The 26,237-nt window shown below is 44.2% G+C and overlaps 1 protein-coding gene across 2 annotated transcripts in view; it reads left to right on the forward strand.

Annotated features, from left to right (window-relative positions):
• Nucleotides 1-26,237, forward strand: part of MCF2L2 (MCF.2 cell line derived transforming sequence-like 2) — a 348,809-nt gene that overhangs the window by 128,212 nt on the left and 194,360 nt on the right. For both annotated transcript variants that reach the window (XM_069104786.1, XM_069104785.1), the window contains exons 6-12: nt 2,860-2,976; nt 8,549-8,698; nt 10,587-10,711; nt 13,748-13,862; nt 15,208-15,327; nt 16,838-17,029; nt 25,218-25,409. In XM_069104786.1, the coding sequence (XP_068960887.1) occupies nt 2,860-2,976; nt 8,549-8,698; nt 10,587-10,711; nt 13,748-13,862; nt 15,208-15,327; nt 16,838-17,029; nt 25,218-25,409 (1,011 nt within the window). The remainder of the gene's footprint in view (nt 1-2,859; nt 2,977-8,548; nt 8,699-10,586; nt 10,712-13,747; nt 13,863-15,207; nt 15,328-16,837; nt 17,030-25,217; nt 25,410-26,237) is intronic.

A 26,237-nucleotide genomic window follows, 5' to 3' on the forward strand; every position in this document is an offset into this window, starting at 1 on the left:
TCCATTTCTTTCTTTCTTTCTTTTTTAAAGCAATTGGGGTTAAGTAACTTGCTCAAGGTTACACGGCCAGTTATTTTGTGTGGGTGCCAAGTATCTGAGGCCAGAACTGATCCCAGGTATCACAACACTAGGGCCAATGCTCTTACTCACTGCGCCACCTGGCCACCCCTATGTGCCCATTTCTTTTCCAGTAGAAAAATAGGTTTAATTTCTGTTCCTGAGCACCAGCATTTTCTAGGGCCCCTTTTGTCCCAGAGGGCAATCTGATATTCCTCTAACCTCCAGAGGGGCACTTGTGGCTTCTGTTCCATTTCAAACATCTGTGACAGGGCTCACAGGCATCACGGGGACCAAGCAGGGGTTGCCACATCATGCTAGCAAGGTACACATCTAGTTCTGTGGGAAATGTCCCAGTCCAGCCAGCCGCCCAGTATGGAGGAAGGAGCACAAGATTCAGGAGAACACTTGGGCCTTCCATCTTGGCTTTGCTTTATACTGTCTTGGTGACCTGGGGCAGACCATTTAAATTCTTTAGGCCTCAGTTTTCTTATCCATAAAGTGAAGGGATTGGCCTAGATAACTTCTGAAGTGCCCTCTGGCTCTAGCTGTGTTCTTTAATGAGCCTCAGTTTCTGCATCTGTACAATGGGAGGGTTGGATTATGATCTCTAAAGTTCCTTCAGGCCCTCTCAGTATTTTGATCCTACATACCTGTGGGTGAGTGTTTCATGGCCAAACAGGTTTGGGGGAAGACCTCTGTCCAATAATACCAGAAAGACCTTTTCATTTGCAAGAAATCAGCAGAAAGGCAAGAAGGAAAGGAGGAATGTCAGCAGTCAAAGATTAAATGAAAGGAATGTGCTTTGAGGGGCACATGTTTTGTAGGTAAGAGGTTATGGTAGAAGAGGTTGTTTACCTCAGAGAGTTTGTGGGCAGGGATTTAGGCCCATAATAATAAAATGATCCACCAATGAGCATTTATTAAGCACCAAACAATCCACCAATGAGCATTTATTAACCACCAGTACTTGGCCTCAAGAAATTCATCTAGAATAGAATGGAATAAGCATTTATTAATCTACTCCCCTGTGCCAGACACTGTGCTTATGAAATTTGTAAACACTATGTCGTTTGATCCTCACAACAACCCTGTGAAGTAGATTCTAGTATTATCCCCATTTTTTACAGCTGAGGAGACTGAGGCTGACTGAGGTTAAGTGACTTGCCCAGGGTCACACAGCTAAGTGTTATGACTGGATTTGAACTCAGGTCTTCCTGACTCCAGGCCCAGTGCTGTATCTATCCAACATGCACCACCTAGCTGCCTCTTATCAATTGGATCTTTTTTCATTGGATCTGTCTGCTGTGTGTTGTTGTGGAATAGAATAATTTTGAAAGAGCCCTGATAGACTCTTTCCCTCTTAGAAGGTAAGCTCCTTGAGAGCAGGACAATTTTATTTTGCATTGCTAGGGGCTAGCACAGTGCTTGGCACATAGTAGTGACTAAAGGATTACTAAACCGTGGAATGATTAAGCCCTTGGGTTTCAAAGAAGGGGTTTCTAACAGTAAGACTATTTTTTTTTAATTGTGAAAAGTCTCACCTTCTTCTCCAACCCAGTAGGAAAATCAGTATGTCTAGTGTATCATTGTTTCTTTAAAAGGTTGAGAAGATTGCTGTTTTCTAAACTTATTTGAAGATGTCCCAGAGTCAATCCTTTCTGTTCCTTTGCTGGACTTCTCATCTTAGGTTTGGGGGTGGGGGGTGTCGACAAATTTGACATGGATTTTGGCAGCCATAGTATGGAGTCTTCCCACAAAAGTCCTCTTCCCACATCTTCTAGCAACCCAAAGGTGACCCTGACTCTCTTTGCCTGAGAACTAGACTCACAATGCTCAGAGAGGCTCATCAGCAAATTGTCCCCAGGGTGGTGAATGCCTTGGCTATCCTTAAAGTCCAGGGGCTAAGTAAAGAGGAGTAGTGAAGGGGGAGGGGTGAGAAGTTGCTACAACAGAGAAGTCATAGATCCAGGAAGGCCGAAGTCTGTCCATCTTCCAATCAATCAATCAGTCAGTCAGTCATCTCCAGCTAGCGTTTATTAAGTATTTACGATATGCTAGGTACTGTGTTTGTTGTTGGACATACTAAGACGAAGGATGAAACCAGGAAATGTTGCCCAGTTTGAGACTCCCTTGAAAACGACCTGCCTAAATTTCTATTTTTCTTTTGGGATCAGACTGGTGACTGAATTGGTGTTGGGGACCCCTGGAGAGAAAATTCCCTCTTCCAATGCAGATGGGTCCCTGCTCTGATGGCAGTAGCAGAGTAGTCTAGGGTAGAGAGAAGAAAGGACATGCCCAGAGTCACACAGACCAAAGCATGGACTTGAACCCAGGTTTTCCTGGGTCTGAGGCCAACATTCTAGATTCTATGTTGTGGGTGCCCGTCAGAATCATTCTTTCATTCACAAAGCTTCTTCTGTGATGGATCCTGAGATAATGATGAAGGGATAGTTTTTTATTAAAACACTGGGGGACACGGAAGGTGGGGCAGGTGGATGGAGCTGAGCTCAGGCCTGGGTTCCCAGCTCCTCACCTTTCCTTGAACAAGATAATGCTTTGAATTCTTCATTTTGTCACATCAGGGCAGGGGGAGGCACTCATACATACCTATGGTGGCGGGGGGGGGGGGGTGAGCACATATTCATCCAGTGAAAATGATGAAGTTGTCTGGGGGGAGAAGAGCAAAGGACACCCGAGTGAATCCTTCACATAAAGTAAGACAAACTGCTTGCCTACGGTCTGAGACACACCTCACTTGTGTTTTTCTTTTGGGGGGGTGGGTTGTGTTTGTCCCCATAGATCATCATGTTGAACTCTGTTTCTGATCTCCATGGCTACATTGACAAGAGCCAGCTGACCCGGGAGCTGGGGGGGACTCTAGAATATGGCCACGGGCAGTGGATACACCATCGAACGGTGAGTGCAGCCTGGGTGAAGGGTCTGTCCTTGGAGGTCCTGGGGGATGAGGGAATGAATGAAGAATGCTAAAAACAACAAATAACAACAGTAGTAATATTATTGGCAAGAATAATGTAAGATTTTTACCAATAGTAATAGCAATGATAGTATTAATTACACAGTTATTAGTAGATTAATTACATAACAATTACATAGTAACCAACAATATAATTAATACTACAATTATGAATTACTATATAATTATTACTAGTTAATTATATATGCACTAATTAATTACATAATAATATCAATATCATGATGACTATAATTATTATTTTTATTATAAAAACTCTTATTGTATGCTGGGGCAAAGTTTGCAAAGCACTTTCTGTACATGATTCATTTGCTTTGGTAAGCAGTGGGACCCAGTGGAAAGAGCTGCCATCTGGAGCCAGGCAGACCTGGGTTCACACCTGTTTGTCACTTACCACCTCCGTGTGACTCAGGGCTAGTTAGGTAACAGCCTCGGGTTCGCGGTGTCTAAAATGAGGGGGTTGGAGAAGAGGCCTCTAAAGTCTGTGCTTTTGTGATCCTGCAAACTCTGCCTGACATTGGTATTGATTTTCCCTATTTTATAGCTAAGGGCTCAAGGAGGGTGATTTGCTTGGAGTCACAGAGCTAGTGAGTCATGTCTGAAGTGGGCTTAGCCCCTGGGAAGACCTGCCTCCAAGTTCCAGTTCTAGGCACCACTGACCAAGAACCACCAATGACGACAGCCTCCTAGTTCCCAGCCACACACCGGAGGGTAGATTGGGTTCAGAAGGCACAGGGATTTCTGGCATCAACCAGAATCTTGTTTTTAGAGAGGCCCTTGGGATGATGGATGGGACACTTTGCCCTTGTTTCATTTCTGTATCTTGAAGTCCCTAATATTGGAATTGAAGTCGGGAAGTCTTGAATTCAAATCTAGCCTTAGACACTTAATAGCTGTGTGTGACCCTGGGCAAGTCATTTAACTTCAATGCCCTCCCCCCCCCAAAAAAAAGGTCAAATGAGATAATATTTGTAAAGTCCTTGGCAAACTTCAAAGAGCTATATAAAGGTTGGTTGTTTTTATCATCGATAATAATAAATCATAAAATATGACTGGCATATAGCAGGTGATTGATGAATGTTTAATGATTGTTGTGTCCCCATATCAAGAGCCAATAGCATTGTTTTATGACTCTTCTCAAATTTTACAAGCAGCTCTGCTCCTTACCAGGGTTGGGAGAAAACAAGACTCCCCCGTGGAGGAGAGTGGGGGGGGGGGCACAGCAGGCAGCTGCCAGCTTGTGTCAGACAAAGACATTCTTCCCTTGACTGGGAGAAGAAAATCCAGGCCAAGCCCTGGGCAGTCTGGAGGAGGTGGCCAGTCTGGGTTTAGTACTCTCTGCCTTGCTTTCAGTATCATCTTTTGGCACCGGGAGGCTATTGTCCCGTGGGCATCTCTGCTGGCTCCTCTCTGCCACACAAAGGAACTTGGTTCTTGTCCCTCAGGGCAAAGCTGTGTATTTACAGTAGATAAAGGGTATCTGATAAGACAGTCCTAATTGGCAAAGTCTCCATAGCCTCTGGTCTCTTCCTGGTAGCATGTGTGCATTTTAACAAATGTCTTCGGGACCTAAACCTCACTTTTGAGGCCTAATCCAAAGGAAGGGCTCTACGGGTGAAATTTCAAGGTGACATTCCTTCTTCTCTCCTCTTCCCTTCTTCCGTTCTCCCTCCCTCCCTCCCTCCTTTCCTTCCTCTCTTCTCTTCCCTTCTTCTTCCCTTCTTCTTTCCTTCCTTCCTTCCTTCCTTCCTTCCTTCCTTCCTTCCTTCCCCCCCTCTTTCTTGGGGGAAGGCAAGGCAATTGGGGTTAAGCAACTTGCCAAAGGTCACACAGCTAGCAAGTGTTAAGTGTCTGAGGCCAAATTTGAATTCAGGTCTTCCTGACTCCAGGGCCAGTGCTTCTTTCTTTCTCCAAATGACTCCAGTCAGATTTATTGGAGGCACCATGGAATATTTGAGCTACAAAGGACTCCATTCTTCATTTTAAAAAAGAAAAAGAAATGAATGAATTAATCAGTCAATCCACAAGTGTGATTAAGCACCTGCTATGTGTCAGGAACCATGCTGGGTGCTAAGGATACAAAGAAAAATGAAACAATGCCTGCCTTCAAGGAGTGTCCATTCTCCGTTAGGGAAGATAATCTGTACATATACAAATAATACACAATAAATATAAGACAGGATTGGGGGAAGGCACCAGGAACTGGGGCAAGGGGTAAAGGGCCTCATGTACAAGGGGCTGAGTTGGATTCTGAAGGAAACACAGGGTTCTAAGAGGTGGAGTTGAGGGGGAAGGAGGAGAATAAGGAAGAGTGCATTCCAGGTGGAGGGGACAGCCTGGGCAAAGGCATAGAGATGGGAAATGGCACCTCCTGTGTGAAGAACAGAAAGAAGGTGAGTCTAGCTGGACTGCAGAGAACAGAAATGGGGAATATGTATAAATAAGGTGACGAAATGGAGGCTGAGAGAGGCTAAGTGATTGACCCAAGGCCACACATCCGGTAACTGTCTGAGGCAGGATTAAAACTCAGGTCCTTCTAAGACTTGAAGATGAAAGCCATCTAAAGGTGAAATCCTCTCAACCTCCAGTGGAGGGGAGAACCCACTGTCTCCCAAGGCAAACCATTCCAGCTGTTGGAAAGCTGTAATTGAGAGGAAGGGACAGCTAGGTGGTGCCGTAATGCATGGAGCACCTGGCCTGGGGTCAGGAAGACTCATCTTTGAGAGTTCAAATCTAGCCTCAGCCATTGGCTAGCTGTGTGACCCTGGGCAAGTCACTTAACCCTGTTTACCTCAGTTTCTGTATCTGTAAAATGAACCAGAGAAGGAAATGGCAAACTACTCCAGTATCTTTGTCAAGAAAACCCAAAATGAGGTCACGAAGAGTTAGACGCATCTGAAAAATTACTCAACAACAAATTTCTAAGATGATTTTCTTTCTATTATGACCAAGTCTTGTTCTTTGCTGTTTCCACCCATCGGGTCTCTTTTGGTCCTCTGCGGCCAAAGTAGGTCAGATCTAATTCCTCCCCCCTGACTTTGCCCTGAGCCTTCACTTCTCCATATATTCTCAAGGTAATATATGATGTGAACTTAAGGCTGTGTGGCTCACCCTCCATACTGTCCATGTCCTTTCTGACAGAGATTCCTGCAGACCCTGGTAGGAAGGAGGTCAGAACAGCTGGACAGCTCCCCCTTCCTGGGAGAGTGTGGGCAGCAGGGGCAGAAAAAAGGACCCTTGGAGATGAGGTTGCCTCCATCTGCCTTCTTTCCCACCTTTATTGGGGGAAGAGGGGTTGAGACCATGGAGGAACAACCACAGACTCTGTTCTGGATGGGTTTGGGCTCTCTCAACCTTGGAGCTCTAGGGACAGGACCATGATGGCTTGCCCTGGCTAGTTGAGGGAATGCCTAATGAGTAGCTTCTCCAGGGCTGGCCCTCCAAGGGCTAGGGGGAGAGGGGAGGACGTAGGTTCAAACCCTTGGGGAAGTCACCTGACCTCTGGTCCTCAATTTCCTTGTCTCAAATTCGGATGTTGAATTAATTGACCTCTGAGTTTCATGTATAGCCTCAGGAAGTAGCTGTGTGACCCCCTTGACTTTTCTGGACATTGTATAAAATGGGGATTGATTGACCTAATCTTCCCCGAGGTCCAAATCCCACCCCCAGACATGAGCTGTGTGACATTGGGCAAGTCACATCCTGTCCTTGGGCCCAAGTTTCCTCCTCTGTTAAAGGAGGTGGGGGGTGGGTGGGATGACCCCAGAGAGTCCCTCAAGCTCTGGGATCTTGGAACCTATTGTAACCCTGTTACCGTGGAGATGAGGGACAGAATCTTCTGACCAGTGTTGTTCACTGGAGTCAAACCTCTGATCTCCACACTCCCCATCCTTTGGTGACTTGTAAGTGGCAGAGGGGAGGGATCAGAGAGGATCTGAAGCAGGGTCTTCTGCCCCCACAATGGCCCTCCCCCCTCCCCCTGCCTTGACCTTGGCAGGACCCCTGGCATTTCCACCAGAGGAGTTGTTCACCCACCTGGGGTCTCAGGAGGGCTCCCCCTGAAGCACAGATTTCTTACCTGAGACTGAAAACACAACACGTGAGCAAAGGGGAGTTTACTGATGGGAAGGGGAAGGGGAAAGAATGAACATGGGACAGATAAACTTTGTGATTGGGAAAGAGAGGGGAAAAAGTCATTTAGAGGGCACAGCTTGCTCTCATGAGCCTAGAACTTATTTTTTTTATTAAAAATTATCTTTCACTTAACAAGCATTTATTTTCTTGTTCTACCCAAAAAACCCCAAAATCTTAGCATTCTAGCTCTAGGGCCATTCGGTTCACCCCCCCCCCCATTTTTCAGAGGAAGAAACAGGCCCAAATCATTAGATCGTAGATTTAGAGTGGAGGGGAGGGTCAGAGGCTATCTGATCCAACCCCTTCGTTTTACATTTGAGGCCCCTGAGACCAAGGCCATTACCTGACTTAATGAGGGTCGCCCAGCTAGGAAGCAGCAAAGACAGGATTTAAAGCCTGGTCCTTTGATGCCAACCCCAACTTTCCTTCCCTTGTAATGCATTGCATTGGCATCTGCCCACCAGATGGCACATCACCATTCATTTTTGCTCCTGGAAAGCGCCAGGAGTCTTGGTTTCTCCATATGCCCCAATATGGGGGGAATTTACTACCCACCTTCTGGGATCGTTGTATGGTCTGTAAACTCTTAAAAATAGAACATCTAGAAATGGTGGTGGTGGTGGTCACTGTTATTTATTATTGCAGTGGGACTCTGGGCACATCATTCACTTCTCTGGGCTTTAGACACCGCTCCAAGGTCCTAAATTGCATAGATGGCGTCCACTGGGATGCATAGGGAGTTTACTTTTCCAAGAGTTCCCTACACCGATGAAACTGCAGGTGCAGTCTCTCTATTCCTATCTTCCTCCTCCTCTTTCTCTTTCTTCTTCTCTTCCTCTTTCACCTCCTCTCTCTTTTCCTCCTCCTCTTCTTTCTCCTCCTTTTCTCCTCTTCCTTCTCCTTCTAGTTCTTCTCTTCCTCCTTCTCTTTTACCACCTCCTTCTCCCTTTCTTTTTTTCCTCTTCTTTTTCTTCTTCTTTCTCCTCCTCTTCATCTTCTGTCTCCTCCTCCTCTCTTTCTCCTCTTCCTTCTTCATTTAATTTTCCTCTTCCTCCTTCTTCTCTGTCACTACCTTCTTCTCTTCCTCTTCCTTCTCCCCCTTTCCTCTTCCTCCTTCTTCTCTTCTCCTTTTCCTCCTCCTCTTCCTCCCCCTTCTCTCTTCTCTTCCTCCTCCTCTTTTTCTTCTCCTCTTCCTTTTCTGTTCCTTTTCCTTTTCTCCTCCTCCTCCTCCTCTTCCTTTCTACTGAATTCTGGAGCCTTACTGGAGATGACAATGGGAATAGATGGAGCATGGGGTCTCCACCATGTTACTCCATCCAACCCGACAAGTTTTAATTCTCTTCCTTGCCTTTCACCTCCCAGGCCATAGAAAACTTTGCCCTGACAGTGAAAACCACAGCCCAGATGTTGCAGACCTTCGGGACGGACCTGGCAGAGACAGAGCTGCCCAATGATGTCCAGTGTACGGAGAAGCTCCTTCACTCCCACACAGAACAGCACAGCAAACTGAAGGTGGGTTCTCACCCCTGGCACGGCAAGGCTGGGGGAGGATGGGGAAGGCTGGCCGCACCAGCTGTGGGTGTTGCAGGATGCTAAAGAAAGCTCACTGCTGCTTAAAAAAGAACAGCCCCTTGTCTTCTTTTGCCTCCAATGAACTTACAACCGGTGATTATCCTGAAGTAGGGGGGACAGGACTGGAGGAAGAGCCAACAGCACTGAAGCCAGTCATCAGGCACTGGGCTCTGTGACTGTGGGCAGACGTATTAGTCATCACAAATGTGTGTGCCTGAGAGGGTGGGAGGACAGATGTGAGGAGGGGGGCCCCTTAACTGGAATCATCCTGGGCCCTCCTCTTCTGCCACTGGAAGTGAGGGGAAATAACAAAAATAAGTTGCTCATACTTACATAAACTTTAAGATGCACAGGGCACTTCCTGTACCTTATCTCAGCATGGTCCAGTGGACAAGTCTCACTAGCTTTGGGACCAAGGGATCTAAGTTCAGATTTGGGCTTTGGCACCTCCTGCCCCAGTGACCTGGTGAGTCACTTACCCTCCCAGGGCCTTAATGACCTAGTGAGGGAAATGGACTCTGAATCTTCCTGCTGTATATTTTATGATCCTCTGATCTCCCTTGAATATCACTGCAGCCCTGGGAGGTGGGTGGTATTACTACCTCCATTTTACAGATGGGGACCCTGAGGCTGGGAGGATTGCTGTGTCTTGTTCAGGTGCCTAAAGCATTCTATGTAAGTGCAATGTGGTGTACTTCTCTGGGCCTCAGTTTCCCCATCTGTAAAAAGCAAGAGTTGGAATAGATGATTTCTAAAGACTCCTTCAGCTCTGAACTAGTAGAGTCATAGACTATTTTTATTATAAACTTGGATTAGAAGGGAATCCTAGTAATCTACTACCAGGCATGTGTTAATAAATGTCTAACAACCAGTTTTCAGGAAGAAAACAAAATGTACACAACACACACTTTTAAGTTTAATTCTCTTTATTAGCATTTTCTCCATTGCTTTCTTAAGTCTAGACAACCAACAGAACAATAAATCAAGCCCTGATTTGTCGTGAAGTGTCAGTGCTCACACTGAATATTTAACAATCAGCTCACACTGAATATTTAGCAACTGGCTCTCCAGAACCTGTAGGAACTGCTTTCAGCACACACCTGTGGGGAGAGAGGGCAATGAGTATGGGGAGAGGTGGGAAGAGCAGGTAGCTGGGTCTAAGCAATGTGGCATTTACTCATTCAGCCTGGGGTGAGTTTGTTATGTCAGTTCTACCTCTGAGAGTTGAGATGGGGCAGGTCCCTTGGTGGTGGTGGTTGTGGTAAGTGTGTAGGAGGGGTGGAGGGGTGTAGATTTGAATGAGAAAAGGGATCCTGGCAGGACCCTGGCTTGGAGGAGCAGAAATAGAGAAGGCCTGGGAAGGAGCATCGAGTCAGCCTAGGCTGGGCCATGTAAGGGTCCTCCAGAAACAGAGAGGGGAGGACATCTAGGCCAGGGAAGTAAGCCTGCACCCCCCAAGGGCACACCTAGCTGTTTCACCTAAATTTGCTTCAGGCAAACCAGTCTGGACAGAGTCAGGGGGAAAGAGCTTCCAGGGAGAGAAAGCCTAGATGCTGGGTTTGGAGACCTCACTATGTCATTTGCTACCTGTGTTACTTGCAAATCATTTCAACTCTCGATGCCCCTCATCTAAAAAGTGATGGAGCTGGACTAGAAGACCCATAATGTCCCTTCTAGCTCTGGGTCTACGAGTCCCTCTCTGTGCCTCAGTTTCCACCGATGAAAAATTAAAGGAGGTAGACTAGATGACCTTTAACATCCCAGGCAGTTAAAATAAAGGTGACCAAGGGTCTCCTGCACTTGGCGTCACTTTGTCTTTCCCCACCAGGCTGAGCTGAAGCTGGCGGGGAGCCAGGGGGGCACGTTACTGTCATGCATCCGAGAACCAGCCAGCAAGAACCCCACCAGCAAGCTCAACCCCGATGAACTGGAAAACGTCAGGACGGTGGAAAGGTGGGTGGAAATGGGCCAGCCCTGATCTCCTTTTGCCTCACGCCAGCGGCTTGATTCCTGCCAATGGCATCTCCTTTAAGAAAGATCCCACTTTTATTGATACTGAGGGTGCTAGGAGCGCTAGCTGCTTATCCCCCAGTGGGCTCTGGAATCAGTGACAGTGACTGCAGGGCCAGCATTGCCCATGCCCATCGCCCACTGGGCTTTGCTGAGTGCCTTTAAGAAGGACCCAGCGTGATGTCTCATCCTATCTGCCTTTGCCTTGCTCCCCTTTCGTCCTGCTCCCCAAAACCCACAAGACACTGAGCTACAGAATCACCGAATTTGAGAGCTTGGATGGAGCCTGGCAGCGCTCTAGTCCAACCCATAGACGGCACCATAGTGCATACAGCTCCAGGCCTGGACTCATCTTCCTGAGTTCAAATCTGGCCTCAGATACTCAGTATCTGTGTGACCCTGGACAAGTCTCTTAACCCTATTTACCTCAGTTTCCTCATCTGTAAAATGACCTGGAGAAGGAAATGGCAAAGCACTCCAAGAGTATTTACCAAGAAAATGGAGTCACAAAGAGTTGGGCATGACTGAAAAGCCTCAACAGTAATCACAAAATAAGATTCTACAATTATCATTGTTGAATATTGAATAATTATTGAATATTGAATAATATCGTTATTCTTCAGTTATTGTTGAATTTCACCTTATTGGATTCAGACCAAAGCTCTAGTCTGACAGTTCCCAAACTTTTTGGCATCAGGACCTTTTAACAATCTTAAAAATGATCGAGGACCCCTCCCCTCCCAACAAAGAGCTTTTGATTAAGTGGGTTATATCGATCAGTAATTAGCATATTAGAAATTAAAACTCACAGAACAATTTTAAGATGTATTAATTCAATAAAATAACAATAATGAACTTATTACATACCAACACAAAATAGTTTTATGAAAAATAATTGTTTTCCAAAACAAAAAAAAATGAGAAAAGTAACATTGTTACTATTCTTACAACTGTCTTTAATGTCTGGCTTATTAGAAGACACCTGGATTCTCCTATGTGTTTCTGCTTTTACTCTTTTGAAGCATATGAGGAAAATCCAGCTTGACACAGGAAAGGGAAGAGGATTTTGATAGGTAAATAACATCTCAGTATTATCACGAGACCGGTTTGGACGTCCCGGACCCCCTGGGTGGGTCTCGGGGACCCCCACGGGCTCACAGAGCTCCCTTTGAGAACCGTGGCTCCTGAGTCCTGACTGTTGTCCAGGGAGTTATTGATGGACACGTCCCAACTCTGTGTCCCCTACAGTTTTCATGAAGATGTTGTCTGTGCCTCTCCCCATCTGAGCTGGTCCTTCCCCTTGATTTAGCTTCCTGACGTGTTCCCAGTTCCTCCTTGCTTCCTTCAGCCCTTTATGAATCAACACACACTTAGGAAGTAGAATGGGCATCATTTTCAGAAATCTCTATCCTAGTATGAATTTTAGAAAGTCACTTTCAGAAAACTTTTCTTTTCTCCTCATATCTCTTGGCTATTACTTTGCATTTACCTATATTATCAATAGCATCTCAAAATCAATCTCAAATACTTCTGTTACTGGAGAGTTTGCCCTTAACTGAAAGTACTCTGGGGGATGGGAGCATGGGGAGGTCTGTCTGCATGTCTAAGCACCAACATTCTAAACAGGCTACACGGGAGTAACTTCCAGCAATAATAACATCCATATTTAAATACAGGTGCAATAAATCAACAGATACCAGCAATTAACCATTCAAATAATCAAAATTTCCTCACATGAAATGGTCTGAAAAATCTTCTATAATGAATTCCAGTGATATCTATTTCTAGATATGTATGTATATGTGTGTATATACATGTATATATGTATGTACACATACACACGCATATATACATGTATGTGTATATCTGTTTCTTCAATAGATACCTGCCAATGCAAAAAAAAGGACAACTATAGAAAAGCCTATATGAAAAATACCCTCCAAATGCATAACATGCGAGAAAACTATCCCAAAGGAATAGTCCCTCAAGTGTAGTCACTCATTTTTTTTTTAGCTATGACCTCATTTGGGGTTTTCCTGGCAGAGATACTGGAGTAGTTTGTCATTTCCTTCTCCAGCTCATTTGGCAGATGAGGAAACCGAGGCAAAAAGGGTGAATTGACTTGCCCAGAGTCACACAGCTAGTCAGTGACTGAGGCCAGATTTCAACTCAGGAAGATGAGTTTTCCTGATTCTAGTCCTGGCACTCTGCCCATGGCATCAGCTAGCTGCCCTTCTTGCAAATGTAACATTTGAGGGTGAAACATATATGTGTGTATGTATATATTTTTATGTGTGTATGTGGTATACACACAGACATATGCATATACACACACACATACACTTCAGGTCTTTTTCTCAAGTTCCTATGTCAGATTCTTATCTCAAGTTTCTATATAGTATGCACACACACATATATGTGTGTACATATAAACACAGCATACATATCCACATGTATGTTATACATACACACAGACACACACATATACACACATACATATGTATAGATCTCTACCTAGGTATCCGTATAGAGTTCTATATATAGGTATGTATATAGAGATCTCTCTTTGCCCTCATAGATATAGCTATACATGACCCCACATACAGATAAAGACATATGAAGGTGAAGGAGTGAGACTTAATGGCCTCTGAAGCCTTTTCTGGCTCTAGGGTTGTGGTCCCAAGTGCTAGGCATGTACTGGATCCCAAGTCAACCCTCATGATCTGTGTGGGGGCCTCTATTTCTCCCCTATAGAATGGGGCTAGGAATAGCACCTGCCTCAAAAAGTTGCATTGGGGGAGTGCGCCAGCAAAGTGCTTTGTAAGCCTGGAAGGCCCCTAGACATGAGTGATTCTGCTCATGTTTACAGGAGAGGACGCGGTCCCCAATGGAATGGGGGCTGTGATGTTTTTAACCCCAGTTGCCTCCATTAGGAGTGAGTGGACGCCATCACGCTGTGCTTTCCTCTGTTTACCCTAGGTTACTTGCTCAGCTGGATGAGACAGAAAAGGCCTTTGACCAGTTCTGGACCAAGCATTATCTGAAGTTAAACCAGTGTCTGCAGCTGCGGCACTTTGAGCACAATTTCCGAGAGGTATTCTTTTTCCTCCTCCCGCCCCCTGCTTTTTGTCTCTGGGGCAACATTGGGCCAGGGCCTTCTCCCCCATTCATTTCCCTTCTGAAGTCCCTGCCCAGCCATCACATTCTCTCTTCTCCCCTGGGACAGAGAGACAGGATGGTAGGGGTGTGCGGGTTTGGGCAGGTCCGTTCCCCAACTGGGATCTCACTTCCTTTGTCTGTAAAAGAAGTTTGGCTAGATGAGATCCCTTCCAGCTCTAGCCAAGTCCACAAGCATTTATTAGGCCCTTACTGTGTGCCTAGGTACTGTGGTATATAGATTCAAGCAGAAGGAATGAAGCTCATGTAACATCCCCAATGATACATCTGGAGAGCGAACAGTAGCAGACGACCAGACCGTCCTCTGGGAGACAGAATTAAGAGAAAAAAAGACTCTGTGTGGGGTTTAATTTTTTTTTTAACAGAAGCACCTGCAGTAGACTAGATCAAACAATGCTGTTATCCTCAGCACTGGGGACTTCGGGAGAGGAGATTTGGAGCAGAGCCCGCCACCCTCCAGGTGGTGGTGGTGACTGGGGAATCTGCCAGGCTTCCTTCAGGGCTAGAGAAGCCTTGAAACCAAGCTCCCCATAGATCATAGGCTCGCAGCACTAAAGCTGGAAGGAAACTCATTTTACAGGTGAGGAAACTGAGGCTCAGGGAGATCCAGTCACTGGCTCTGGTGGTCGCTGTGGGGTCCAGGGATCTGGGCACAAATCCCACTTGAGACACCGGGGGCAGAATGATAAAGTGGAGAGGATGCAGGCTGTGGAGTCTTATACTCTGTATATCTGGGTTATCATGCCAGACACTGCAGTGATTAGAACACTTAGGAGAACAGAGTTCAAATCCAGCCTCAGACACTTACTGGCTAGGTGACCCTGGGAAAGTCACTTCCCCTGTTTGCCTCAGTTTCCCCAACTGCAAAATGGAGATAATAATAGCACCCACTTCCCAGGGTTGTTTTAAGGAGCAAAGGAGACAATAATTGTAAAGCAATATGTAAATGCACATTGTGTATGCAGAGTGACAGGCAGTCCAGTGTAGTGCAGAGAGTGCTGACCTGCTAGAGTCAGCAAGACCCAGGTTCAGGTCCTGCCTCTGACACATACAGCGTGACCCTGGATAAGTCACTTAACATCTCACTGTCCAGGTAATTCTCTAAAATGGCAAGTTACAGAAGAGGGAGTTTTATCACCAGGAATTCCTCGGACCAGTGAAATCACATTGGGTGCACTGATTTCTCTAAGCCAAGTGTCCTCTATCTCTCTTGTGCAGTCACTGGCAGATTTGTTCCTGGATCACTTCACTCTGTTTTTCAGGTTAAACTGGCCCTGGATAGCCTCATGTGTGTACAGGCAAAAATCATCATCGTTGGGAACAGTGTCACGCGTGTGGAACAATTGCTGAAGGAGAGGAAGCTGCTGGAGGAGAGAGGCCAGGTGGGTGTGAGAGGTGTTGGTGTCCTGGGAAAGGTTCTGCTGGGCTCAGCGACAGGCTGAGCCTCTCCGCGAGTCTGTCTGTGAATCAGGAGTGACCAGGGCTGCCACCCAGGGGGACGGATTGCATCAGGGAGAGGCCAGAGGCAGGCAGGCCCACCAGCAGCTTCTGTGATGATCAGGACAGGAGGGGAGGAGGGTCTGCACCAGGGTGGGGGCAGTGTCAGAGGGGAAGAGGGGCATGATTGGGAGATGTGGTGAAGGGTTTGCATGTAGGGGTGAGGGTGAGAGAGATTCCAGTGCTTCTAACCTGAGTGACTGGGAGGGTGGTGGTACCCTCAACAGTGGTAGGGAGGCTGGGAAGAGAGGAAAGTTTTTTTTGGGAAAGATAATGTACAGTTTTGGACATGTTGAGATGAATATATTTATAGGACATCCAGTTCAGATTTCTAATAGGCAATTGTTGACATATGATGGTAGTTGAGGAGACTAGTTTAATACTATATTTGTGGGGATTGATGAATGACAGATAGATAGATAGATAGATAGATAGATAGATAGATAGATAGATAGATAGATAGATAGATAGATAGATGATAGATAGATGATAGATGACAGATAGATTTATATAGATGAATGATAGATATGTATATATAGGTGAATGATTGATAGATACATTTATATAGATGAATGTTATAATGTGTATATAGATAAATGATTGATGTGTTTATGTAGATGAATGATAGACACACACACACACACACATATATATAGATGAATGATAGATATGTATATGTAGGTGAATGACTGATAGATACATTTATATAGATGAATGTTAAATATGTGTATATAGATAAATGATTGATGTGTTTATGTAGATGAATGATAGACACACACATATATATAGATGAATGGTAGATATGTATATATAGGTAAATGACTGATAGATATGCTGACATAGATGAATGAATGATAAAAAGAGTAGATGATGAATGACAGACAGACAGACAGAAGGGAAGCAGGCCTGATCGCCTCCAGCCCTATTCAGATCCAGCCAGAGGCACTACAGCTATACACTTAACTTTTGCACAATTGACAAGAATTATGAATTGCATGTGTTGACCTGAGTGTCTATTATATAACCACTCACTTAACCAGTTCGGTTCAGTTTCACCAAACTGTTTAAGCCCCTACTATGTGCCCGGGGATAAAAAGACAGAAATGAATCCATCTTTGCCCCCAAGGAGTTTACATTCTCCCTGGGGAAGCAATCTGCATAGAAGTAAATACATATGTGTGTGTGCATACACACACATACGCGTGCATACCTACATAGGTACACAATAGTCACACACACATCTCGAGGAACATCTTATCTAGTAAGAGAGAGAGGTCTGGATCAGCGCTCTCAGGCCTGGGTGAGAACCTTCAGGCTCAGAAGTGACAGTTCTCCCCACTCCAGGAATTAGCCCTGACACTAGGCAGCTTTTGACAATTGGATTCTGTTTCCCAGGAGCCCTTGGAGAAGGCCCAGTCCCTGGCAGTGACTGGTGACCAGCTCATCCAGAGCAACCACTATGCAGTGGACTCCATCCGGCCCAAATGCGTGGAGCTCCGGCGCATCTGTGATGACTTCACCAACGAGGCCAAGAAGAAGTGTGACATGTTGGGGAAGGCCCTGGAAATGCATAAGCAGCTAGATGCGGTGAGCAGAGCTAAGCCCTTGTCCCCTGGGGGCCATCATGGGAACAAGGGAGCAGGTTCCTAGGAAGGGCTCAATGGGGAAAAAGAGATTAGGGGTTTTTCTTTCAGCGTCTCCCCGCAGAGGCTGATGACTCCCTACTCACCCATCCGCTGGCTGCCTTTTTGGCCTTGAGTGAATCAGTCAGAAGGAGAGCCCAGCGTTGTGATCCTGGGCAGACTCCATTCCTCCAGGCCTTCATTTCCTTTTATATAAAATGAGGAATGGTAATAACAGCACAGGGCAGTGAGAAGCACTCGATTTGGAAAAAGAAGGTCTGAGTTCAAATCTTGCCTCTCTTATTTGCTACTTGTGTGACTCTGGACAAGATACTTAACCACCCTGAGACTCAGTGTCTTCATCTGTAAAATAAAGGGTGCGGGGACAGGTGGAGTAGATGGTCTCTCAGGCTCATTCCAGTTCTATCTGTGATATAGTTTTTGGCCAAGTTATTTAACCTCCTTTAGAACTTAGTCTCTTTTTCTGGACAATGTAAGGCTCAGACTAAGGAAACTCTGAAATCCTTTCCAGGTATAGATAGAGGATCCATATGTTCCTGTGAACCTCACCACTGAGAGAATTGTTGTTATCAATAACAATAATCTTCCAATCCCACTTTAATAGATTTTCATTTAAGGAAGAAATAAAATTACTGTATTGTGTGTTTATTTTAATAGATTTAAAAAATAATACACAGAGAAAGAACACAGATTGTGGAAATTAGCTGTGGTTGTTGGGTTCTGATATTTTTTTCCCTTTCTGTTATATTTGGACAATGAGTAAATGTGATGTCTAAAAAAAAAGTGATGTTAGCTGACATGTGGTTTTAAGGTTTGCCAAACATTTTACCTCTATTATCTCATTTGATTTTCACAGTAATGGAGGAGTTGGAGTGGGGAAGAGAGTAGGAATGATAATATTATTATCCCTGTTTTACAGATGAGGAAACTGAACAGTAAATGCCTGAGGCCGAATTTCAACTCAGGTCTTCCTGGTTCCAAATTAAATATTGTCCCTATTATACCACAGGGCAGAAAAGTCTGAGGAGCTATACTCATTCCAGAGGTTGGCATCAAGGTGACACAGTGGACTGAGGTCGAGGCCTGGAGTTAGGAAGACCTGAGTTCAAATTTGGCCTCAGATACTTACTAGCCAGGTGATCCTGGTCAAGTCATTTGATTGCATCTGCCTCTGTTTCTTCTTCTGTAAAATGAGGATCATAATAGCACCCAACACCTCAGGCTGTTGTGAGGGTCAAATGAGATGATAATTATAAAGAGCTTAGCACAATACTTGGCACATAGTAAGGGATACATAAATGTTAGCTAGTAGTAGTATTAGCAATAGGAGGAATTTGATAAATCATAATAATAAAATAAGAATTAATTAATATATAATAACAAATTTGATAAAGGCATTTGATCAGTGATTTTTGTTTGATTGGTTAATGTCAGCATCAGGATTTGAACCTAGATCCTTCAATTCCAGAGCAAGAGTTTTTAATATAATTTTGTACTTAATGTTTTTATGTATTTACATTTAAATACATACAAAATAATACATAATTTACATTCAATGTAAATGCATTTACATATTTACATTATAAATACATGTATTTATGTATTCATAATGGAAAGAAAAAAGTTAATCTCAGTTAGAGATTAGTGAAAATAAAGATGCAATTTTTTCTCCATCAAAGATCACCGAACCCCTAAAATCCATCCCTAGATGCCTTGGGCATCTGTGGTCCCAGGTAGACCCCACTCTAGAGTCAGCTCCGTCTCTGCTAAACAGCACTACTCCCCTGCCTCCCTATTCTTTTGAGAGACCTACATCCAAAGGGCTTTGGCAGAGTCCTAGTCTCCAGAGAGAAGAGATTCATCTGGGAACCCTGTGATGCGTGGGGCTGGTGTGCTGAGCCGGCAAAAGGAGGCTGACTCAGCAGGGACCTTGGAGCCTGCATCTTCAGCTGTTCCCAGAAAGGACAGCAGTGAATCTGTCCATGACTGTGAATCAGTGTCCCCTGCCCCTTCCCACACACAGACTCCCTCCACCCAGCTGGTTCCACTGCCCACGTCATGTCTCAGGCTGGCTCCTTCTAGTGCCTGCTGACCCCTACACAGCTGGAGGATTTACAGAAATCCAGCAAGTGACCCCAGGAGGGGCTAAATCATCACAGTCCCGTGAATCTGAGCCGCTGCTGCTGGCTTGTCCGGCTAACTTTCTGTCCCAGCTTCTGAAATTGTGTGTGTGTGTGTGTGTGTGTGTGTGTGTGTGTATAATATTCCTTTTCTGAAGTGTGTGTGTATGAGTGTGTATTATTCCCCTAAATGTCAAATACCCCAAAAGTTATTGAAATTCCCCTCCACTTACTATTTTGTGCCAAACTGAGTCTGAGGCCTCACTGGGAATTTCAGAGTGTGACTCAAATGAACTTTAATCTTATTTATATTGGGTAGAAAGAAAAGCCAGAGTTAGCTGTCACCAGATTTCCCATGGTTATTATTTTTCAGTCATTACCAATGTCCTATATCTCTCCCATTCAAATCTCTCTCAAGGAGACAAAAAGTTTAATAATCAATCATTCCACACATGCTTATATAATTATGTGTGTGTACACACACACACACTATGCAAAAAAGTACATCTATGACAGTTCATATATAAGTATATATAAAGTCAATTAATAAGCATTTATTAAGCACCTATGTGCCAGGATATATACATAGATATATGTAAAGTCCATATATAAGCCCATGTGGAAGTATATCTATACAGTACAAGTATAAATATATATGTCTATATAAAAATAAAAATATATACACTATACCTATCAGTACACCTAAGTATATATAAAGTTAATAAGCATTTATTAGGCACCTACTGTGTGTAGTATGTGTGTATATATACATATACATACATTTATGTAAAGTTCACAATGTAAACCTATGTAGAAATATATCTATACAGTACACATATATCTATATTAAAATAAAAATAATATGATACACAGATCAGTACATCTAGGTATACATAAAGTTAATCAATAAGCATTTATTAAACACCTACTATGTGCCAGTATATTATATATACACAAGTACATATATAGATAGATACATTTATATGTTAAGTCCATGTAGAAGTATATCTATACAGCACACATACAATTATATCTATAAGTTTATGTAAAAGTAAAAATAATATTGTATATATATAAATACATATAAAATCAATTCATAAGCATTTATTAAGCACCTACTGTGTACTAGAGATGCAAATACAAGGAATGAAACAGCCCCAGCAGTTTTAACAAATCCATATTGTTACAGCTTAAAGCCTTCATTCCAAGCTTAAAGTACTTCAAAGACTTGTCATTTTGTTGCCCAGACTGGTGAAGATTTTTGGTCTCTCTCTAATCATGTACTAGGTGGTCTTTGAGAGTCATCATAGCCGAAAAAGTCTCTCCCCCAAAGCTAAGCTGGGGGTAAGTCTCTGCAGGCCAAGCCAGACTCATCCTGGGAGGATAGACAGGCAGACTGTCCATTCTCAGGCTGGTCCCTGAAGGCGTCCTGGCTGGTAAAACTGACCCAGTGCCCCTGGCTTGCACTGGCCCAGCCTGCCCCTCTGTAATGTAATGCCAAGGAAAGGCAACTTCCCAAGGTTCAGAATACCAGCATAGGTGCTCTGGACAGTCTCAGGGCTTCTTAACCAAAAGCCAGGATCCAGGACTTCTTCAACAACAGGACTGTTTTTCACCAGTGGACAAATCTGGCAAAACAACATCAAAACAGACAGACAAAGTACCAGCAAAACAGCCATGTCTTCTCAGTCCTTGGCAGCTCCAGGGACAGGTCTCAAAAGTCCAGGGCAATCCAAAGTGGCCCCCAGCAATTTTCTCAGTTTCTCTCTGCCTCCACGAGGTGCTGCTTCCAAAAAGTTCTTCTGCCTCTCTCTTGTCTCTCCAAATCTACGTCACCAGCTCCTCCCAGTTCAGGACTTTCTTTTCACATCAACAAGTCCATCCCCCAGGTGGGATTAACAAGCTCTGGGTTTTAACACAATCAATTTGAAAACCAAGCCAATAAAGGGGAATCTTTAAATGCCATTACTATCACATTCCACCCCTCCAGGATCCTTGGCCTTACAATCTCAATCTAAATGGCCATGGATCCTGGAACAAATAGGGGCACTATGCTTTGTACTCCTTGCCGACTACGCCATAATGTACTGTAACACCAAGGAAAGGCAACTTCCCAAGGTTCAGAATACCAGCATAGGTGCTCTCCATTTTATTCAGTGACCAACCAAGAACAGAGAAGGTCAAAACATGACATCATTCAAAATACAGCATTTACTAAGTGTGATTAAATAATCTCCAAGTACTACCCCACCCCAGGACCTTCCAATCATTCAATCAATTACAAAGTCCCTGTTCTAAATACTACTCCACCCCTAGGCTGTACCTTCATTTAGTCCACCACAAAGCCCCTCTTCTCAAATGGAGATTAGTTTCCAAATATAAGTAAAGTACATTCACTTGTTCAACCATAGAACACAAAAAGGTCAAAAGTTCCCCACCCCTGGATCACAATTGAATCTACCCCAGAGTTACATCAAGTTTAAGCACAGCACTTAATACCCAAATGGAGGTCTTTTCTTCATCTTGACATGAGGCAAGTTCTCAGCAATCTTAGTTCCTGGGGAGACAAGGCTTAGCAAGGCCATAAGATACATTGCCAGTCCCTTCATTAATTCATCCTCTCTCTGTAGAACAGTCCTAGAACCCCTGAAAACATTAGCAAAACCCTCTCCCAGGATTTCTGTAAACATACAACAAGAAAATCCTTCTTCAGGGCTTCTGAACCAACAGAAAGGTTCCCAGACCCCTGCAACAACAGCACTGTCCTTCACCAGTGGACAGTATTCACTCTCTGTCTGCAGGACAGTCTCAGTAGCTCTGAACCAACAGAAAGGTTCCAAGACCCCTGCAACAACAGCACTGTCCTTCACCAGTGGACAGTATTCACTCTCTGTCTGCAGGACAGTCTCAGGAGTTCTTAGCCAACAGCCAGGTTCCAGGACTTCTTCAACAACAGGACTGTCTTTCACCAGTGGACAAATCTGGCAAAACAACATCAAAACAGACAGACAAAGTACCAGCAAAACAGCCATGTCTCCTCAGTCCTTGGCAGCTCCAGGAACAGGTCTCAAAAGTCCAGGGCGATTCAAAGTGGCCCCCAGCAATTTTCTCAGTTTCTCTCTGCCTCCACGAGGTGCTGCTTCCAAAAAGTTCTTCTGCCTTTCTCTTGTCTCTCCAAATCTACGTCACCAGCTCCTCCCAGTTCAGGACTTTCTTTTCACATCAACAAGTCCATCCCCCAGGTGGGATTAACAAACTCTGGGTTTTAACACAATCAATTTGAAAACCAAGCCAATACAGGGGAATCTTTAAATGCCATTACTATCACACCCTCCCCCATTCCACCTGTCTGCATACCTTAGGTGCTCTATAAATTCAACTGTTATCCTGCCAAGTTGAATTGAGCAAATCGATTGTGTCATAGGAGGAGGCTGTCAAGGGAGGTGGTGTAGCAACACCCCCAGTTCAGACACCTTCTACTGCAGATCCTTTATATGCAATCGAAAGTCAAATAAATGCAAACAAAAAGGTGAAAACCCTAGACCCAGGAAGGAGAGTGGCATTGAACTGAGCACTCAGACCAGTAAGCATTGTTTAAGTGTCTACTGTATGCCAGACACTGCAGAGGCAAAGACAAAAATGAAACCGCTCCTGCCCTCAAGCTCACATTCTACTAGGAGAGAGTAGTATACAAAAGTACATATAAAATCAGTCAAGAAGTATGTATTAAGTACCATGTGTATACATGGTACATACAAAAGTACATATAAAATCAGTCAAGAAGTATTTATTAAGTACCATGTGTATACATGGTACATACAAAAGTACATATAAAATCAGTCAAGAAGTATTTATTAAGTACCATGTGTATACATGGTACATACAAAAGTATATATAAAATCAATCAAGAAGTATTAAGTGCCATGTGTATACCTCCATGTATAGGTTACCACTATAACATGGTGCTAAGTGCTGGTGGTATAACGACCCCTCCAAAAAATGAAAGTCCCTGCCCTCAAGAAGTTTACATTCTATTGGGAGAGACAGCATGTGTATACAGAACACATATAAAATCAATCAATCAAGAAGAATTATTAAGCACCTAATGTGTGTAGGTACCTCTAAAACATGGGGGAGACAACACAACATTATGTACATATGAAATTATTCAGTAAACATTCATTAAATATATCTACAATATTGTACATATTTTGTGCATATAAAATTAATCAGTAAGCATTTATTAAACGCTTAATACATGGTTGATACTGGGGATATAAAGACAGAGATAAAGTAGTCTTTGCCCTCAAGGAACTTCCGTTCATTTGGGGAGGGGTGGCAATTTGTATATGTAGAAGTATGTACACATTATGAATAAAGTTAATAAAAATAATGTTGTGGGAAGGGAAGAACACTAATAATTGGAGGGAAGGATCAAAAAAAGCAGGCCTGCACACCCTACGGCCCAGGGATGCTGGCGCCAAAGGGATTAGTAAAGATGTAATGAATACTTTGTCCAGGCCCTGCTTAACCCGCCTTCCTCCAGTCCCTATAGTGCCCATCATGTAACTTGGTGGGTGGGTTCCCACTGCGCAGGCACTCCCGTTTGTCACGTGACCCGTGGCAACCAACCCTAGTGTTTCTAGTCTGAGAGGAGCCAGTCCTATCTTTACTCTCTGTTTTCGGTCCTTACTAAATGTAAAGAATAAGAAAACCTGAAAAATGTATTAAAACTTTTACTGCTTAGCAGAGTCATTTTTTTTTAACATTGATGTGATTTCATAATAAATACAAATCTTAATATGTGTAATTTATGGATATTAATTAAAATTTCCATTTGTTTATGGTTTATTTGTGAAACAGTTTAATCATTAATTATACCTTTACTTGGAAAGTGAGCCACTAAAATCCCATATGCGGCCCAAAGAAGTTTAGACTATTTTGATTTTGGACACTACCTACTGCCAAGTTGTGCAGGTCGGAGAAAAAGTCTCATGTTGGCCTAAGAGCTGAGAGCCTTGAAGGCAGCTGGGGATCCTAAGAGGCTTGAGGAATGACCTGTGTGCATAAGGGCCTGGTGGGGGCAGATGGATAGTCATGGTTGATGTGGGAGGGAGTGTGTACCCTCTCTGTCCTCAGTTTCATTGATTGGGAGTTAACAGCCTTGGAAATGCATGTGCAAGTGGTTTCACTCAGTGAAGGGCCTTCTGATATCAGCAGACGAGGAAGGAGTTCTTGGCTCAGAGGCAGAAGCTGTGCTTGCTGCCCAGTGAAGGCTCTGGTTCTCTCTGCAAAGGTTGGCCTCCAAACATCGATGATCATGGAGGTTTTGTAAGCCTTGTTTGTGCAGATGACTAACCATTACCTACCCCATAGGGGCTCCCAGTGAGACTGGACAGCTCCTGTGCCATTTCTTCTCTAGAGGAGACCTTTAGAATTTATTATTATTTACTAGATTCCATTTATCAAATGAGATGGCGCTTAACATCAAATGAGATAATATTTGTAAAGCGTTTGCACAGGGCATAGCAGGTCCTTTCCCATCCTAATTTCATTCAATAAATATACCTTAATCACCTACAAGTACCAGGTGCTGTGCTCACTGTAAGAGATACAAAGACAAAACAGACAAACAAAAAGAATGAAAAACTAGTCCCTGCCCTCAGTGAGCTTACCTTTTCCTGGAGGTGATAGTGAAGGAGGGATAAAACATGGTCATAAGAAAGTACAAAGTATATGCAGAGTAATACAAAGTAATTTAAAGAGGAAGAGAGTGCTAATAAGGGAGAGGAAAGGCCCTATGTTGGAGGCTTTTATGGCTTTTAAGGGGTGAGCAGGGAGTGTGTGTGTTCAGAAGTGGAGGACAGCCTGTGTTTGCAAAGGCATGGAGGTAGTAAATGGGACATCTCATCCAGGGAATGGTGAGCAGGCCAGAGAGACTGGGACAAGAGGGTGTGAAGGCGATACCTGGGGGCCTGCTGATCACCTGTGCACTGTGTTCTCTCTCTACAGACCAGTCAGTGGTGTGAAGCTGGCATCTACCTTTTAGCATCCCAAGCCTTGGACAAGTGCCAGACACAGGAGGGAGCAGAGACCGCCCTGGGGGACATTGAAAAGTTCCTGAGCACAGCCAAGGAGGACCAGCTGCTCAGCCCCAAGGAATTCTACAACCAGTTCAACATGGTTCTGACCCCTGAGATAAAGGTAATCATGCCTCTGGTGCCTTTGTCATGGAGCTGGGCAGGGGCTGTCGCAGGGTCAGATTCGGAGCACTTGGGCAGACTAAGGAGAGCAGAGGGAGTTTCCTTAGCAATGACTGCCAGCTGTGAGGAGGCAGCATGATACAAGCCCTACCTCTGGAGTCAGAGGTCCTCGGTTCAAATCCTGCCCCTGACACTTACTGCCTGTGTAAACCTTGAGCAATTACCATCACTTCTCTGATTCTCACTTTGGTCCTAGTGGCCTCCGAAGTTGGTTTTTTTGTGGCTCAGTCTATGGTTCTATGATCTATGAACTCTGGCTGCCCCTGCCTGCCTCTCCTGGATTTGGGATAGTTGAAATGCTTCCCTTAGCACCCCCTCCTTCCTTTGACCTTCCATGTAATGCTCCCAGAAGCTAATGAACAGGTGGGTAGGAATGTCAGGATGATAAAGTCGTCAGAGGCCAGAGAGTAGCAACAATAGCTCATTCTGGGTTTCTTTTCTACTTAATTTTTTTGTTTCCTTCCTTCCTTCCTTCCTTCCTTCCTTCCTTCCTTCCTTCCTTCCTTCCTTCCTCCCTCCCTCTTTCTCTCCCTTCCTCCTTTCTTCCTTCCTTTCTTCCTTTCTTCCTTTCTTCCTTCCTTCCTCCCTCTCTCTTTCCTCTTATTTTCTTCTTTCCTTTCTTATCTTTCTCTTTTTCTCCTTTTCATTTCCTTCCTTTCTCTTCTCTTCTCTTCTTTCTCTTCTCTTCCCTTCTCTTCTCTTCTCTTCTCTTCTCTTCTCTACTCTTCTCTTCTCTTCTCTTCTCTTCTCTTCTCTTCTCTTCTCTTCT

Source organism: Petaurus breviceps, unplaced genomic scaffold (genome assembly GCF_028583685.1).
Source record: "Petaurus breviceps papuanus isolate PSGF00001 unplaced genomic scaffold, PetGlider_PUasm1.0 688, whole genome shotgun sequence".
In the NCBI taxonomy this organism is placed as follows: domain Eukaryota; kingdom Metazoa; phylum Chordata; class Mammalia; order Diprotodontia; family Petauridae; genus Petaurus; species Petaurus breviceps.